The sequence below is a fragment of the Podarcis gaigeae genome (genome assembly GCF_964106915.1).
Source record: "Podarcis gaigeae genome assembly, chromosome: 10".
Classification (NCBI taxonomy): Eukaryota; Metazoa; Chordata; class Lepidosauria; order Squamata; family Lacertidae; genus Podarcis; species Podarcis gaigeae.
The window spans coordinates 74091540-74106082 of record NC_139686.1 but is presented as its reverse complement, the minus strand read 5'-3'; the positions used below and the strand labels follow the sequence as shown (position 1 = coordinate 74106082).

Sequence of the window (14543 nt, the reverse complement as noted above, 5' to 3'; positions counted from 1 at the left end):
GATCTCTGCATTTCATTGAAATGTTGTTAGTGTGTTTAAAACAAAGCAAAAAACTCTGACATTTTGCAAATGAAGGTGCATTTGCTAAAGTCCTGAGAGTACTTTTATTTAATTTATTTGGTGCAGGCATTGCTTCTAACAATCCCACTGGTAAAATGGCTTAAATCTTTTTTCCCCTTCCTGTCTGGGTCTTAACTCCTTTATTATCATAACCAACTTCTTTTTCACAGCTATTTGGGTGTATGATAATGCATTTTAAAATACTGTTTTATACAATGAACTTAGGGCTGCTATTCTGTAAAAATCACTTTAATTTTTGCTTACTACTTAAATGGTCCCAGATGTGCACTGTGGAACTTTCCCCAAGGAATAGAGATATGCTTGAATGGCATTCTGCATTGATAGGTGAAATTGTCACCTGTGTCTATGGTAAAGAATGGCTGATATCACACTTCTTGAAAGTATGAGACATTTCAACCAGGGTATAATAGTTTGCACAGAAAAATATTGTTATTGTTATTACCCACCATTCACCCTCATGTCATAGGCCAGGTTAAAAAGGTAAAGGGAACCCTGACCATTAGGTCCAGTCGTGGCCGACTCAGGAATTGCGGCTCTCATCTTGCTTTATCGGCCGAGGGAGCCAGCGTACAGCTTCCGGGTCATGTGGCCAGCATGACTAAGCTGCTTCTGGCAAACCAGAGCAGTGCACAGAAATACCATTTACCTTCCCGCCAGAGCGGTACCTATTTATCTACTTGCACTTTGACATGCTTTCGAACTGCTAGGTTGGCAGGAGCAGGGACTGAGCAACAGGAGCTCACCTGTCACGGGGATTCGAACTGCTGACCTTCTGATCGGCAAGTCCTAGGCTCTGTGGTTTAACCCACAGTGCCACCCGCGTCCCCATAGGTTACAATGTAAAAAGCAGTTTTAAAAATACAAAAAATACAACCACAATAAATAGGGTGGGTCCTGACAACATATATTTCAGGTAATAGCTGATAATTTCTCAAGCCTCAGTTCACATGTAATGGCAGACTGGTTTGGCTTCTTCCTCCTTGTATGTGCTCTGTTTTCCTGGTTTGCCCATTGTTTTCCAGTCTAGCTGGATTGGGCAAACTGGTTTGTGCAAGCCATAGTGTGCCTCCAAATCACAATTGGAAACCATAGTTTTCAGTTACTGTATATAGTTGTCTAGTTGCTATATGTAGTAAACATAGTTCTCCTTTGCCCATTTTCTGAGTGGCTGATGAGTTATGCATATCACCATGATAGTTTCAATGTATTGAATACCATATTGATTATATGTAGCAGGTTTCTCTTCACAAAAACGCTAGCTTTGTTTTGTCTGAAATTATAATTATTTCCTCACTTTGTGGAGTGGAGAACTGAGGAATGCTTGCAGCCTATAGTTTATCTATATGAAACTTCCGTAGACAGGACAAAGCGAATTCTAAATTATTTTATATTACTGGCACGTCTTAGAGGTTACAGTCAGGTTTTTGCATGTCGGCTGTGCTGTGTAGCGCTAATAGCTGCTCTTAGAAGCAATCAGTGTTCCTGGAAATTTAGACTTTTTCTGTGCCCATATTTAAAACTGGCTATGTTATGTTCCTTGTCTCTACCTAGGTTCAGCAGGAAGAGGAAGAGGAGGAGAAGACAGTAACTGCATCAAATCCAGTATTAGAACTAGAGTTGGCAGAGGAGAAGTTGCCTATGACTCTTTCTAGACAAGAGGTAAAGACAAATATATGGAGCTGGCAATGTGCAGATAATTGTTTTGCCTTTACCAGATTAACAAATCTGCAGAGTATTTATATTTTACTGTGTGAAATTATAGTTATCATGAATTAACTATATGCCCATGAAGTTGTACAAGAGACCAGGGAATCAGCTAGCTAAATATATGAGGATATTCATCAGACTAGCTTTTCAGGCAGCAAAAATTTCGCATCAGTAACTTGTACTTTACTGATTTACCTGTAGCCAGTGCAGACATAATGATGGCTTACTCTTAACTTCAGGTAGGTAAGAGATCAGGAGTTCTCCCCCCTCCCTTCCTACCCTTTTGAGAGTGATTTTCCTATTATCATAACTGCATTTACAACGATATCACTGTTTGATGCCTAATGTTAGAGATGCTTAGAGCAGACCCATTGAAATAAATGTTCTTAACACATTGATTTCAGTGGGTCTGCTGAGTATGTCAGACATTTGTTAATCATGATTAAGTCTCAGCAGGCTTCCTGTTGAATTAGGATTTTAAGACAATATTAAAGTGTTTTCAAATCCTGGTTTAAATAAATATTCCAAGCTATAGACATATTCCTCAGTTGTTGTAAAATTGGAAAGCTCAATCCAGAAAGAGGATGGAAGCTGTGTTACATCTGTCCCAATCCTTCAAGTGTTCCTGGGCTACAACTAGCATGATTCCTGACTGCTGGTTATGCTGGTTGGGGCAGACGTAGCCCAACAGTATACGGAGGGCACCACATTGGGTAACCCCCGACCTAGTTCATTGGAGATAATGTATTAATTTCCATCCACATTTCAGACATATATCTGTACGTATTGCCCCAAAATGTAGCCTAAATGTCCCCAACTTAACGTGGCTTAGGAACTCCCGTTATTCATCACAGAATTCTACTCATGTATGCTCCGTAGATCAGAGGTGCAATTATATTTATCTAAAGCGAGATGTGCGCCGCAACCCCAGAGTCGGCCATGACTGGACCTAATGGTCACGGGTCCCTTTACCCTTAAACAGCTGCCACTAGTCATCATTAGGTATGTTGCTGCCCATTTTGTGCTCTTTAGCAAGGAACAATAAATTTCGAGAAAATAAGCAAGCACAGTGCTTGAGTTGTAATACCCTGTGGGGATGTGAATGGGTTGTTCTATTTTCTTCATTTGTTTAAAAGAAACACTTGACTTTTTCCAGGTAATGAGGAGATTGAGAGAAAGGGGTGAACCTATCAGACTGTTTGGAGAAACAGATTATGATGCCTTTCAGAGGCTGCGAAAGATAGAAATTCTAGCGCCAGAAGTCAACAAGGTAAATCTGTGCATAAGCATAAGAGAGATCATTTAAAGGGCTATCCCTGTGCAAAATTGGTGCACCTGTAACATTATAGCCATGGATATCCTGCTTCCTGTGCCCCTACCTGTGTATATACTTCATAAATATATAATGTTATAATCGCACATAGAGGGACACAGGAAGTGCCTTCTGTCATCTTGACTTCTGTCAAGTGCCTTCTATCAACTTATTACTACACTTTAGTGTTGTAAGTAATGGTTTGGATTTACAGATAACCTCAATTGTAAGCTTTTTGTTGTTTAGAGGGCAAATTTAGAAGTCACAACTTATGTATATTGCTGTAGTGAGACTTGGGATCAGTTCATGCATTTATCAGCTTCAGAGAAAGAGAACTGCCACCACTCAAATTATGGCTGCTCGTGTGAATGACACTTCTTTTACTATTAGGCCCAGTATGCCCTTAGAGATGTCTGTGTAGGATTCTCCAATGATATTAACTCTCTCTTAATGCTAAATCATGATTATACAATTATTATTTATTATTTATTAAATTTCTATTCTGCCTTTCATCCAAGGATCCCTAGGCGGTTTACAACATTAAAACACAAAAATACATATAGTAACAAATAAAAGCAATACTCCCACAGTATTGTTATTTATGATATTATTTAATAATGTTTAAAACAACTAACAGGGTTATGTAATATGATGCCATGATACTCAAATTCTGTATATAAAAATTGTAAGATACTTAAACATATTTTTGACAGGGTTTCAATTATGACAGTTCCTGGGATAACTCTGCATACTCTCAACTGTTGTTTTTATTTCCATAGGGATTAAGGAATGACCTGAAGGCTGCTTTGGATAAGATAGACCAGCAGTATCTGAATGAAATTGTGGGTGGGCAGGAACAGGGAGAGGATGATACACAGAATGATCTCAAAGTCCATGAAGAGAACACAACAATTGAAGAATTGGAGGTATTCTATTATTTTTTACTGTTTTCAAATTGTGACCAAGGCACCATGCTGGTAAATAAATTCTGCACCAAGAGAAGATGGATTCTGCTACTTGCAAAAAGAATGCAGATTGAGAAAATGTGCATAATTCTCATTTGTATACTTTTACAAGTTTTATAATTTCCTACTAATTTATTTAGACAAGAGACAATTGGACTGCAGAAATTTCTGCAACAGTTGTCCATAGTGGTCAAATTGCATGGAGGCTGGCAGAAACCTGCACCCCCTCCATTGCCTTTTTAATGACTCCCTTACTTGCTCTTTTTAAGAAGCCTATTGGGGAGGGCATAATTTGTCTAAAATGTGAAGGAGACTGTCATGGAGAGGCTTTTGAATTTTATTATGGATTCCCCCATATGCTTGCTGCTATAATGACTTGAAATGTGCTCTCTACCTGAGACAGTCTCTTCCTAAGGAAGCCGGAACTCGGAGACTTCTATCACATCTCCCCTTAATTTCCCTTTCTCTACGCTAAACAAACTGCTCCTTCAGTTGTTTCTCATAGGACGTGTTTTCCTCACCCATCAACATCTTGGCCACCCTCTAGTTTATCCGTGTATTTTAGCATGGCACCAATAACTGGGTGCACTACTCTTCAGCTGCATAGACTAGAGTGGAACTCTATTCCTTGTGATCCGAACACTCATGCTTCTGTTAACGCCACTTAAAAATTACATTAACTTCTTATAAAGAGCCACACCACACTGCCCTGCTCATGTTCAGATTGCAATCAACTCGGACACCTGTAAGCCAGGTCTTCCCCATCTTAAACTTCTGTCCTTTTTGTACCTGTTTACAGGACTTAACATTTATCTCCACTTTCATCATGTTGGCCCAGTGTTGCAACCTGTCAAGGTCATTCTGAATCTTGATTCTCTGTTCTTTGATATTAGATCTACTCAGCTTCATGTGATCTGCAGTTTTTATAAGGATACCCACTATGCCAGGCATCCCCAAACTCGGCCCTCCAGCTGTTTTGGGACTACCAACTCCCATCATCCCTAGCTAACAGGACCAGTGGTCAGGGATAATGGGAGTTGTAGTCCCAAAACAGCTGGAGGGCCGAGTTTGGGAATGCCTGCACTATGCTCTCAGCCTAGTCATTTATAAAAAATGTTTGAATAGCACAGGAACCAAGGCTAGGGCCTTGTGGCAATCCTCTTGAGACTTCTTGCCATTAAAGGAGCACCTGCTGATTATGGTTGCTCACTGAACAGTAGAATTGACCAGCCCATATTTATCATTTAGTGAATAAGAATATCATGGGAGACTTGATCAGAGGCTTTGCTGAAATCAAGATACACTATGTCCATCGCATTGCCATGAACTACCAAAGCATTAATTCTTTCAAAAAAGGGTAAGGCTTATGTGGATGATTTATTCTAGATTAAACACATGATGAATGATAATCAGTGCATTGTTTTCAAATGTTTATGGACACTTAATAATCTGTTGGGTATCAGTGTTAAGTTGAGTGGCCGGATCCAACTCCCCCTGCCCCATTTTGGAAGATAGGGGCAATATTTACCCAACTCCAGTCTTACAGAACCTCATCTGTTTCCCAGTAATTCACAAAGATTACAGGAACTGTCTCTGAAATAAAACCTACAAGTTTCTTCAACAGCTTGCAGTATAATTTATCTGGCCCATGGGACTTGAACTCACATATTAGCAGTGTCCCTGGGCTGCCTCACCTCATACCATTTGTTCTACTTTCCCCAGTTTGAATACAATTCCACTTAGGGGCCACTGAAACAAAATTGGAATTGAGTGGTTCCGGCTTCTGTCCATCACCTGTCATTAATTTCTTCATCTTCTCCAAGCAGCAGACCTACCCCTTTCTTGTTCTTCTGGCTCTGAACATATCCAGTGAATTCCTATATTTTTGTTTTTAGCATCCCTTGCAAGCTTTTGCTTCTTCCAGGCTTCAGCCTTGCTGAAACCATCTTTACAGGTTTGGGATCCTCCATCAAACTTGTCCTTCCTCATATATGCCTCCCTCTGTCTCCTGGATGTGTCTTTTTAAAGTCTCTGCTCATTGGAGAGCTCTTTGTGCATTCACACTGGCCTCTTTGGATGTCTCCTGTTTTCTCACTGGAATGGTTTGCGACTGTTTTTTCACTATTTCCACATTTGAAAATCTCCCATTCCACTTGTGCTCTTTTTTTCTTATTCAGAATTTCTAGTCGTGGAATTCTATGGCTTCCTAAAGCTGTCTTTCCTTAAAGCCCAAGGTACAAATCCAACTTGGCTTTGTTTGTATTTCCCTTGCTATCACATAGGAATCTGCCTTAGACCAACGCAGACCACTGATCGGTGAGAATCAGCACTGGCTGGTAGCAGTTCTCCAGGGTTTGAGGCAGGATTCAGTGATGGCCCTACTGGGAGACCCCAGGGATTGAACCTAAGACCTGTTGCATGCAGACTTATGCTGTGCCACAATATATATATCACACGTTCCAAGATGATACAGTTCCCCCAAGGCTCACACCACTTTCACTTCATCAAGCAGGTCTTTATTAAGTCCAAGATCTCAGCTCCTTCCTTGTTCCTTTGGCAGGTTGATCAGGAAGGCAAAAATTTATTAGACGTTTGATTGTTAGCAGATGCCAGGGCAGTTGAAGTCCTCTATTACAACCATCATATTCTCTTTTTGTAATCTGTTGTAAAAAAAATCATCACCCACATTTTCCACTTGGCTGGGTAATTTGTAGTATGCTGCCACAATGATGCCACTTTTGTTTTTCTCTCCTTTTATCCTTACCCAGATGCTTTCAACAGAGCTTCCACTCTCAGATTCATGGATTTCTGTGCAGGTGTGTGTGCTTGTGTCTGTGTCCCTTTTCCTTTCTGGACTCTATTCCTTTAGAACAAGATACTGCCATCACGTCTAACATCCATTCACAAGCCTCGTCCCATCAAGTGTCAATGAGACCTATTGGGTCAACTTACCTGCCTGTATTAGGGTATTAAAATCATCCTGTTAGTTTCCCATACTGCTGTGTGCTAGTTAGTACACAGACATTGAAATCTATGGGTGCCTCACCCTCTCAGTTTTCGTGCTGTATTTACTGGAAAGTTGCTAGGCATCGCCTTCATTGCCCTGTGTTTTCCTTTCTTGTCTCTTGAAAATGGCTCAGTTCTTAACTCTGGGCTTTGGGTTCCCTTCCCTGCAGGGTTAGTTTAAAGTCCACATGATGAGGCTTGTGGGGCTCCTGCCAAACACATCTCCCCCATCCTCATGAGTTGTACCCCATCTCTTACCAGAAATTCATCATTTGGGTAGCGCTGGCTGTGGCCCAATGAACCAGACCTTTCCTGATGATCAGCAGGAATGGAAGACAGTTGTTGGATTTGATGAGTCTCTGCATCCTCTCTGTTGTGTCTTGGAGGGCAACACCACTCTTGAGATAACATGTCATATCTGCACTCAGCTGTGTCTCTCTGGGGAATCTCTTCTTCAGAGGAACAAACTGAAAAATTCCATAGAATACATGAGTAAACACTGGGACGTGACTTGGTTAGCATTCTCAACCCTGACTTACGAAATTTTAAGGGAGAGCCTTTCAAAAACACTGTGAAGTACTTCCTAATTTTATCTGTAATATTATGTTCTTTATGTAAACTTGCATCAAAAACTTGTTTTTGGAAGACATCTCAATGGAAAATCTCTTTTGCAGGCTTTGGGAGAATCTTTAGGACAAGGGGATGACCATAAAGACATGGATATCATAACCAAATTCTTGAAGGTAAGTAGCCTAACAAGCAAGAACCTCTGGCCTGTAAGCAATCATGGCTGGGGCATCATCATTTTGTAGGACTATTCTATTACATGGAAAATGTCAATTCATTTATAGTATGATATAATAATAATAATAATAATAATAATAATAATAATAATAATAATAAATAATAATAATAAATTTATTGTTTATACCCCGCCCATCTGGCTGGGAAATAATTACAACCCAATCAGATACATATCTATCCAGAATTAACTAACATTGCAAGTACTATTTCTTTGTAAGTAAATGAATGGGGTTGCAACTTTAGTTTATGGACACTGTTCATATTTAGCCACTGTGTGGCAGTATGGCTTAAATTTGTTTGTCATCTTCAGTTTCTTCTTGGAGTCTGGGCTAAGGAGTTGAACGCCAGAGAAGATTATGTGAAACGTGGTGTACAAGGCAAACTAAACAGCGCCACTCAGAAGCAGACAGAATCATACCTGAGACCTCTGTTCAGAAAACTTCGGAAAAGGGTAACTTCAGCAACACACTATCTTAAGTCTTCTACTAGATTTAGGCATGAATGTTTTACCAGCAGACAATTCTTACCCTCCGTTCCACACTTTGTTTACAATCTAGCTTGATGATGAGAACTCAGAATCTCACGCTGTTTTGTGATGTTTTGATTGACCTAATAAAGGTTTTGCCGTATTCGCGATTCTGGAATTAAGCAAGACTGCTTTTTTCAGTCACCCTTTTCTAACTATGTAGCACAGCGGAGGGGAATTTCCAGCCTGTGAGCCAAATTTGGCCTGTAAGCCTCACCATTGGGCTTCCAGGCTGTTTTGGCTAAGCCATGCTCAATGGCCCTACATCTGCTGCCATCTGTGATGTCAGGTATGAGGCAGGAAAGGTTGGGACTTGGCCTAAAGGGGCTTTACTCAGTGTGTTCCAAATGGGGAACAACCAGCTGATTTTCGGGCACTTTGTAAGCACTGTGCTCAACCCTAGTGAAGTGCTGAGCACAGGGATTGCAAAGGGCCCAAGAACCAGCTGATTGCTGTGCTTTTGGGATGTCACTGTGACATCAGGTGCTCCTACACACCTGTCACAGTTGGCCGGTGGAGTGGGGAGGGGATAAAGATCTGACCCCTGGGGCCAAAATGCTTCCCTACCCCTGATGGAGTGCGTGCAGTGACATTTTCTTTTTCACAGACGGAGGAAGTGAAACAGACCGCTAATCTGTACAATACCAGGGGATGAAATACCTTTCTGGATCTTCTACTTCAGATCCACTGACATGGCCATTTTTTAATTTGCCAGTTTTCTTTCTAGTCTTAGTTAACATTCACTTTTTCAACATGTCTGCCTGTGCACAAGATCAAGACAGTAATTCCCTTTTTATAGATAGAAATTAAGGCTGATGTACAGTAACCCACAGGAAGTCACATAGAAATCCATGGAAGAGGAGTAGAGATGTGAAACCTTTCTTCGAGCCAAACTCAGCTCTCTTGTTAGTCACACTTGTGTTGAACTCACCACACTGTGGAAAACAGGATGCAGGAGCTTTGTGGAGCAGCACAGTTGGCAATGGTAGGGGAGAAGGCAGGAAGACTAACAGTAGGTGGAGCCAGTCAGTGACAGGCAGATCCACCCCGTGACTGGCGGCATGGAAGATGGCGGGCACAGGCAAGGGATTGGCGGAGGGAAGACAGATGGGTGAGGCTGTTGTCGTTTAGTCGTGTCAGACTCTTCGTGACCCCATGGACCAGAGCACGCCAGGCACTTCTGTCTTCCACTTCCTCCTGCAGTTTGGTCAAACTCATGTTGGTAGCTTCAAGAACACTGTCCAACCATCTCGTCCTCTGTTGTCCCCTTCTCCTTGTGCCCTCCATCTTTCCCAACATCAGGGCCTTTTCCAGGGAGTCTTCTCTTCTCATGAGGTGGCCAAAGTATTGGAGCCTCAGCTTCAGGATCTGTCCTTCCAGTGAGCACTCAGGGCTGATTTCCTTAAGAATGGATAGGTTTGTTCTTCTTGCAGTCCATGGGACTCTCAAGAGTCTCCTCCAGCACCATAATTCAAAAGCATCAATTCTTTGGCGATCAGCCTTCTTTATGGTCCAGCTCTCACTTCCATACATCACTACTGGGAAGACCATAGCTTTAATTATACGGACCTTTGTTGGCAAGGTGATGTCTCTGCTTTTTAAGATGCTTTCTAGGTTTGTCATTGCCCTTCTCCCAAGAAGCAGGCGTCTTTTAATTTCGCGGCTGCTGTCACCATCTGCAGTGATCATGGAGCCCAAGAAAGTAAAATCTCTCACTGCCTCCATTTCTTCCCCTACTATTTGCCAGGAGGTGATGGGACCAGTGGCCATGATCTTCGTTTTTTTGATGTTGAGCTTCAGACCATATTTTGCGCTCTCCTCTTTCACCCTCATTAAAAGGTTCTTTAATTCCTCCTCACTTTCTGCCATCAAGGTTGTGTCATCTGCATATCTGAGGTTGTTGATATTTCTTCCAGCAATCTTAATTCCGGCTTGGGGTTCATCTCGTCCAGCCTTTCGCATGATGAATTCTGCATATAAGTTAAATAAGCAGGGAGACACCTCATTTATCCTAGTGGATTAGCTACCAGTGCTCATGTTTTTCTCTCCAAGGATAGTGAAGCGGAGCCATGAGGACACTCAGCGCATGGCAACAGTGAGCTGCCTGCCTCTGCCACTCAGATTCTCCTAGCCTGGAGCAGAGCTGGAGCACGACGGGAGTGGTGGCTGAGTTGGTGGGGTGGCTGGGAAAAGCAAGGAGAAACAGTACTCTAGACAAAGCAAATTAGTGGGGTTGGCTGCTTCCCTGCAGATTTGCAAATATATAAAAGCTCCTGTAAGTCTGAACCCTCCACTCATACGCAAAGGTGTGTTCTTTGTCGCAGCATAATTACCCACTTGAGGTAATTATGGTCTCTAATTCTGATCTGTCTCTGTATCAGGTGTGATTGGCTTTTGCAGCCACTCTCAGTGCAGCAGAACAGCTCGCTTTCAAAGGATCTAACATGCTGCTCTGGAAGTGTTCCTGCTTCAGTCACTCAGGCACAAACAAAGGTTTCTCTCAGGCTGGCTAGTTCTTACTTTCTCCAAAAGTAAGCGTTTTTGGCCGTGAGGGTTGATCATGTCTGTAGTCTTATTTAAGATATAGTGTGGTATGAGAATCACGAGTTTCATTGCCTGCTTGATATTTGCTGTTTTGTCTTTAGAATATCCCTGCTGACATCAAGGAATCAATAACGGACATTATCAAGTTCATGCTGCAAAGGGAGTATGTGAAGGTACTGAACTTTTACAGAGTCAGTGATATTTGTGTTTTGTGGCTTAATTGTCTTGAGGCAGGTGCAGGCCAGATCTTCATCTTCCATCACTCCCTTGAGCAAAAAATAAATAAATTGATGGGGGGGGGGTGCATCTACCTCTCGATCACCTGGTGTCACAGTGATGTGAAGTGACATTTGAAGCCCCAACAATTAGGTGACTGTTGGGACTTCAAAGCACCATTGATCAGTGGGGCTTCAAAGTCCAGAACAGGACTCCTTGCAAAGAACCCTGCACTGTGCTTTGTAGCCCCCACAATCAGCTGATCGTCAGCACTTCAAATCACTGTGCAGGGCTCTTTGGAATCTGATTGGCAATGCTCCTGAAGCCCCTTTTGGCCTAGCCCAGCTGTATTTTTAACCACTTACATCTGATGTCATATGGGACTTTGGACGATTGGCGACTAAGTGTGACTTTGCCAAATGGCCTGGGGGGCCTAATTAGGTCTCGTGTTGGAGGTTCCCCACCCCTGCATTAAGGGATGTGAAAGTGTCTCTAGCTTAACCCTTCAGAGAAATATTATTAGCTCTAAGGAGCATAGAAATGCAGGTTCAAACATGTATAAGTTGTTGTTTAGACCTTCAGGTGCAGGGATGGGAGAACATATTGCATTGTATGATTCTTTGAGACTTGGACCGGCTAACATTCAGGTTTGCATGTGGACATTGACTGGGCAGGGTGGGTTAATCACATAACGCTATCCAAGCTTCTGAAAAGTTCTGTGTTGATTAATGAGATCTGGGGAATGCTGTATTTTATAGTGGTTTTTTTGTGTTTTGTTTTAAACTGATCTAGTAAGATTTTTACTGTTTCAAGAAATGCTAATTTTGGTGCCTTGTCAGTGAAAGTAATAATTATTGTGAAGCCATTTTGCATAAAGCTTGTAAGCATGAGGACTGCAGGTGTGCTTTGGCCTGTGGCTCTAGAACTATCAGCCACAAAATCTGAAGATGGGGGCTCTTGGCTTTCTTTTAGCTGTCCCTGCAGGCTCTGAGCCTCCCCTGGTGCCTTTTGCCTTGTCCGTCAGTTGCCTGCCTTTATTTCTGCAGGCTAACGATGCCTATCTGCAGATGGCCATTGGGAACGCTCCCTGGCCTATCGGCGTCACTATGGTGGGCATCCATGCGCGAACTGGTCGAGAGAAGATTTTCTCAAAGCACGTGGCTCACGTTCTGAATGATGAAACTCAGAGGAAATACATCCAGGTGAGATAAAGAGTGGTGGATCCATTGTCCGGAAAGTCACTTTCTTTAGTCTTAAGCATTCAGCATTTGTAAGCACAAATAGGAGGCTTAAACCTGCTCCGTTCGGCCCCGGGGCTGCAACTCTCCCGCGTCTGGTCTTGGTTACCAGCATGCCATTATTGTATTTATCTCTGCAGGGCTTGAAGAGGCTGATGACCATTTGCCAGAAACATTTCCCTACCGACCCATCCAAATGTGTGGAGTACAATGCGCTGTGACAATGTGGATACGCAGGTTATGAGAGAAGAAAGCAGTCTCTATGAAATGCTCTCAGTTTGGGAACTGGAGTGAGCTGGGGTGGGAGAAGAAAGGCATGCGGCTTTACTGAGGCTCAGTCGCACAGATCATATTCATTTTGTCTTTTGATGAACCTTTATGTCTTCTTCAAGTCCTGGGCTGGAACATGTTGCCGGCTTGTCTCGCTAGCTTGAGGACAAGTTTGTATATGTGTGTGTTTTCCTTTAATTTTTATCAGATCAAAAGTTCAGTTCTACCTTGCCTTTTAGATTTTGAGCCTCCTTGCTTTATAAGGACTGATTTCATCACAGTTTTGAAACATGAGTTGTATTTATCATTGTACATAGGACCATTTTAATTTCTTGGTACTTCATTTATAGGAAAAATATATTTCTAAGAAATGCACCCAAGCTTTTGATTGATTCATTGATTTTTGTATCAGAAATTATTTTATCTTATAAAATGCTATCTTGTCTTTTTGGGGGGAGTCTGGAGGATTTTTCTGGCACCAAAATTTGAACAATAATTTGTAGGATTGTAATAATTACACTGTTAAGTAACAGGTAAAAGGAAAAGATCTTTCAGAGAACCCTTCTCCAACTTTTACCAGGAACAGGGCCAGCGGTGCTCTCTCTTCCTGGTGCCCGTGCGCCAGCCCTGTTTTCCTTTCCCTCAGGTGAAATCCCCAATGGAGAATGAATCATGAGCGACAGTGGTTTTTTCTTTTGGGGAAACAGGTTGCAAACAGACTTTATTGTAACAGATCTGAAGAAGGAGTTTTGGTTCTTCCTCTTCTACAGAAATGTAATAAACAGTGCTGTTGCTTTTTATTAAAACGTAAACTGTCTCAAGTTATAGGCTGTATGCTGTTTGGGTTTAAGGTTACTTTCTTCTACGCATTTTCCATAGATCAGACTTCTCCACTCCCACTTCAGGAACGTTGGCTTTTAACTGGACTGTTTCCCTGCAAACCCCCAAGTCCTCTTTGGCCTCAGAACCACTATTGCCCTTTCCTGCCAGAGGACCCATACACCGTGTGGGACTGTGCCTTGCCTATTTTAACCTGGGTCTTCATCTTCACTCTCCTCACAGACCCCAGGAATCCCTCCCAGTCCCCTGGCAAGGGGAGAAACACTTGGTGACTCAACCTGCTTAGTAAACAAACTTTTCCGTCACACAGGGATAAGTTGTAAAGATTTCTTTGTTACCACTAAATAATGGAAGTTTGAATACTCCTGAAGTAGTTTATCATTATTTTTAATGCCATCATACATGTGAATAGCCCTTTATAGAACTGCAGTAAAATGACAGTTCTCTGCTCCTACCATCTGACATTTGACCCAAGGAGAGGTGAAAGAGAGGCTGGGAGGGAAAGTGGAGGGGACTGTCAAGATGGTGAAGAATGCATTCCGTTTGTTTGCACGCTCTTAAACTGACAGATTTAGAAACAAAAGCAAAATATTTGTACCATGAATAAAGCATCAACGAACTATACTTTCCAGACACAGTTTTCAGCAAGAAACTAATCCATTTTAAGTGAAAATGTTCATTTTAACTAGAGATATGGATTGGAACATGATTATCTTTGGGATTTCATGTTTCTCTGAACTTTGTGGTACCCGGATGGATTCACCAACTCAGCCAGCTCAGTGACTTCTGCTAGTGCAGCAGGGCTTTTGCAGCAGCCCATGTCCCCTTGTGTACCCCTACATCTCCCCCACATTGCCCCCGAGGGTCAGGAGAAGCCCCAGAACAATGCATGGTGGGGGGAGAAGGGTGCTCATTTCATCTGGTGAGTAGAAATGCTTCTACTGGAAGAATAATGGTAATAGTGTGGTGCTGAATTCAATATTTTTTCTCAAAAAATAGCAGAAATGTTTATTTTAAGATAAAGTAAATTTAGG

General features: G+C 42.1%; 1 protein-coding gene across 5 annotated transcripts in view; it reads left to right on the top strand.

Moving 5' to 3' along the window:
• PRPF18 (pre-mRNA processing factor 18) overlaps positions 1 to 13490 on the top strand; it is a 131692-nt gene extending 118202 nt beyond the window's left edge. For 3 of the 5 annotated variants that reach the window (XM_083701613.1, XM_083701612.1, XM_083701614.1), the window contains 9 exons: positions 1633 to 1740; positions 2945 to 3058; positions 3880 to 4026; positions 6834 to 6881; positions 7746 to 7814; positions 8186 to 8326; positions 11047 to 11118; positions 12208 to 12363; positions 12540 to 13490. In XM_083701613.1, coding sequence (XP_083557739.1) covers positions 1633 to 1740; positions 2945 to 3058; positions 3880 to 4026; positions 6834 to 6881; positions 7746 to 7814; positions 8186 to 8326; positions 11047 to 11118; positions 12208 to 12363; positions 12540 to 12620 — 936 coding nt within the window. In that variant the 3' untranslated portion in view covers positions 12621 to 13490. The remainder of the gene's footprint in view (positions 1 to 1632; positions 1741 to 2944; positions 3059 to 3879; positions 4027 to 6833; positions 6882 to 7745; positions 7815 to 8185; positions 8327 to 11046; positions 11119 to 12207; positions 12364 to 12539) is intronic. The other 2 variants (XM_083701616.1, XM_083701615.1) reach the window with 1 other exon arrangement.
• The last annotated feature ends 1053 nt before the right edge of the window (positions 13491 to 14543 follow it).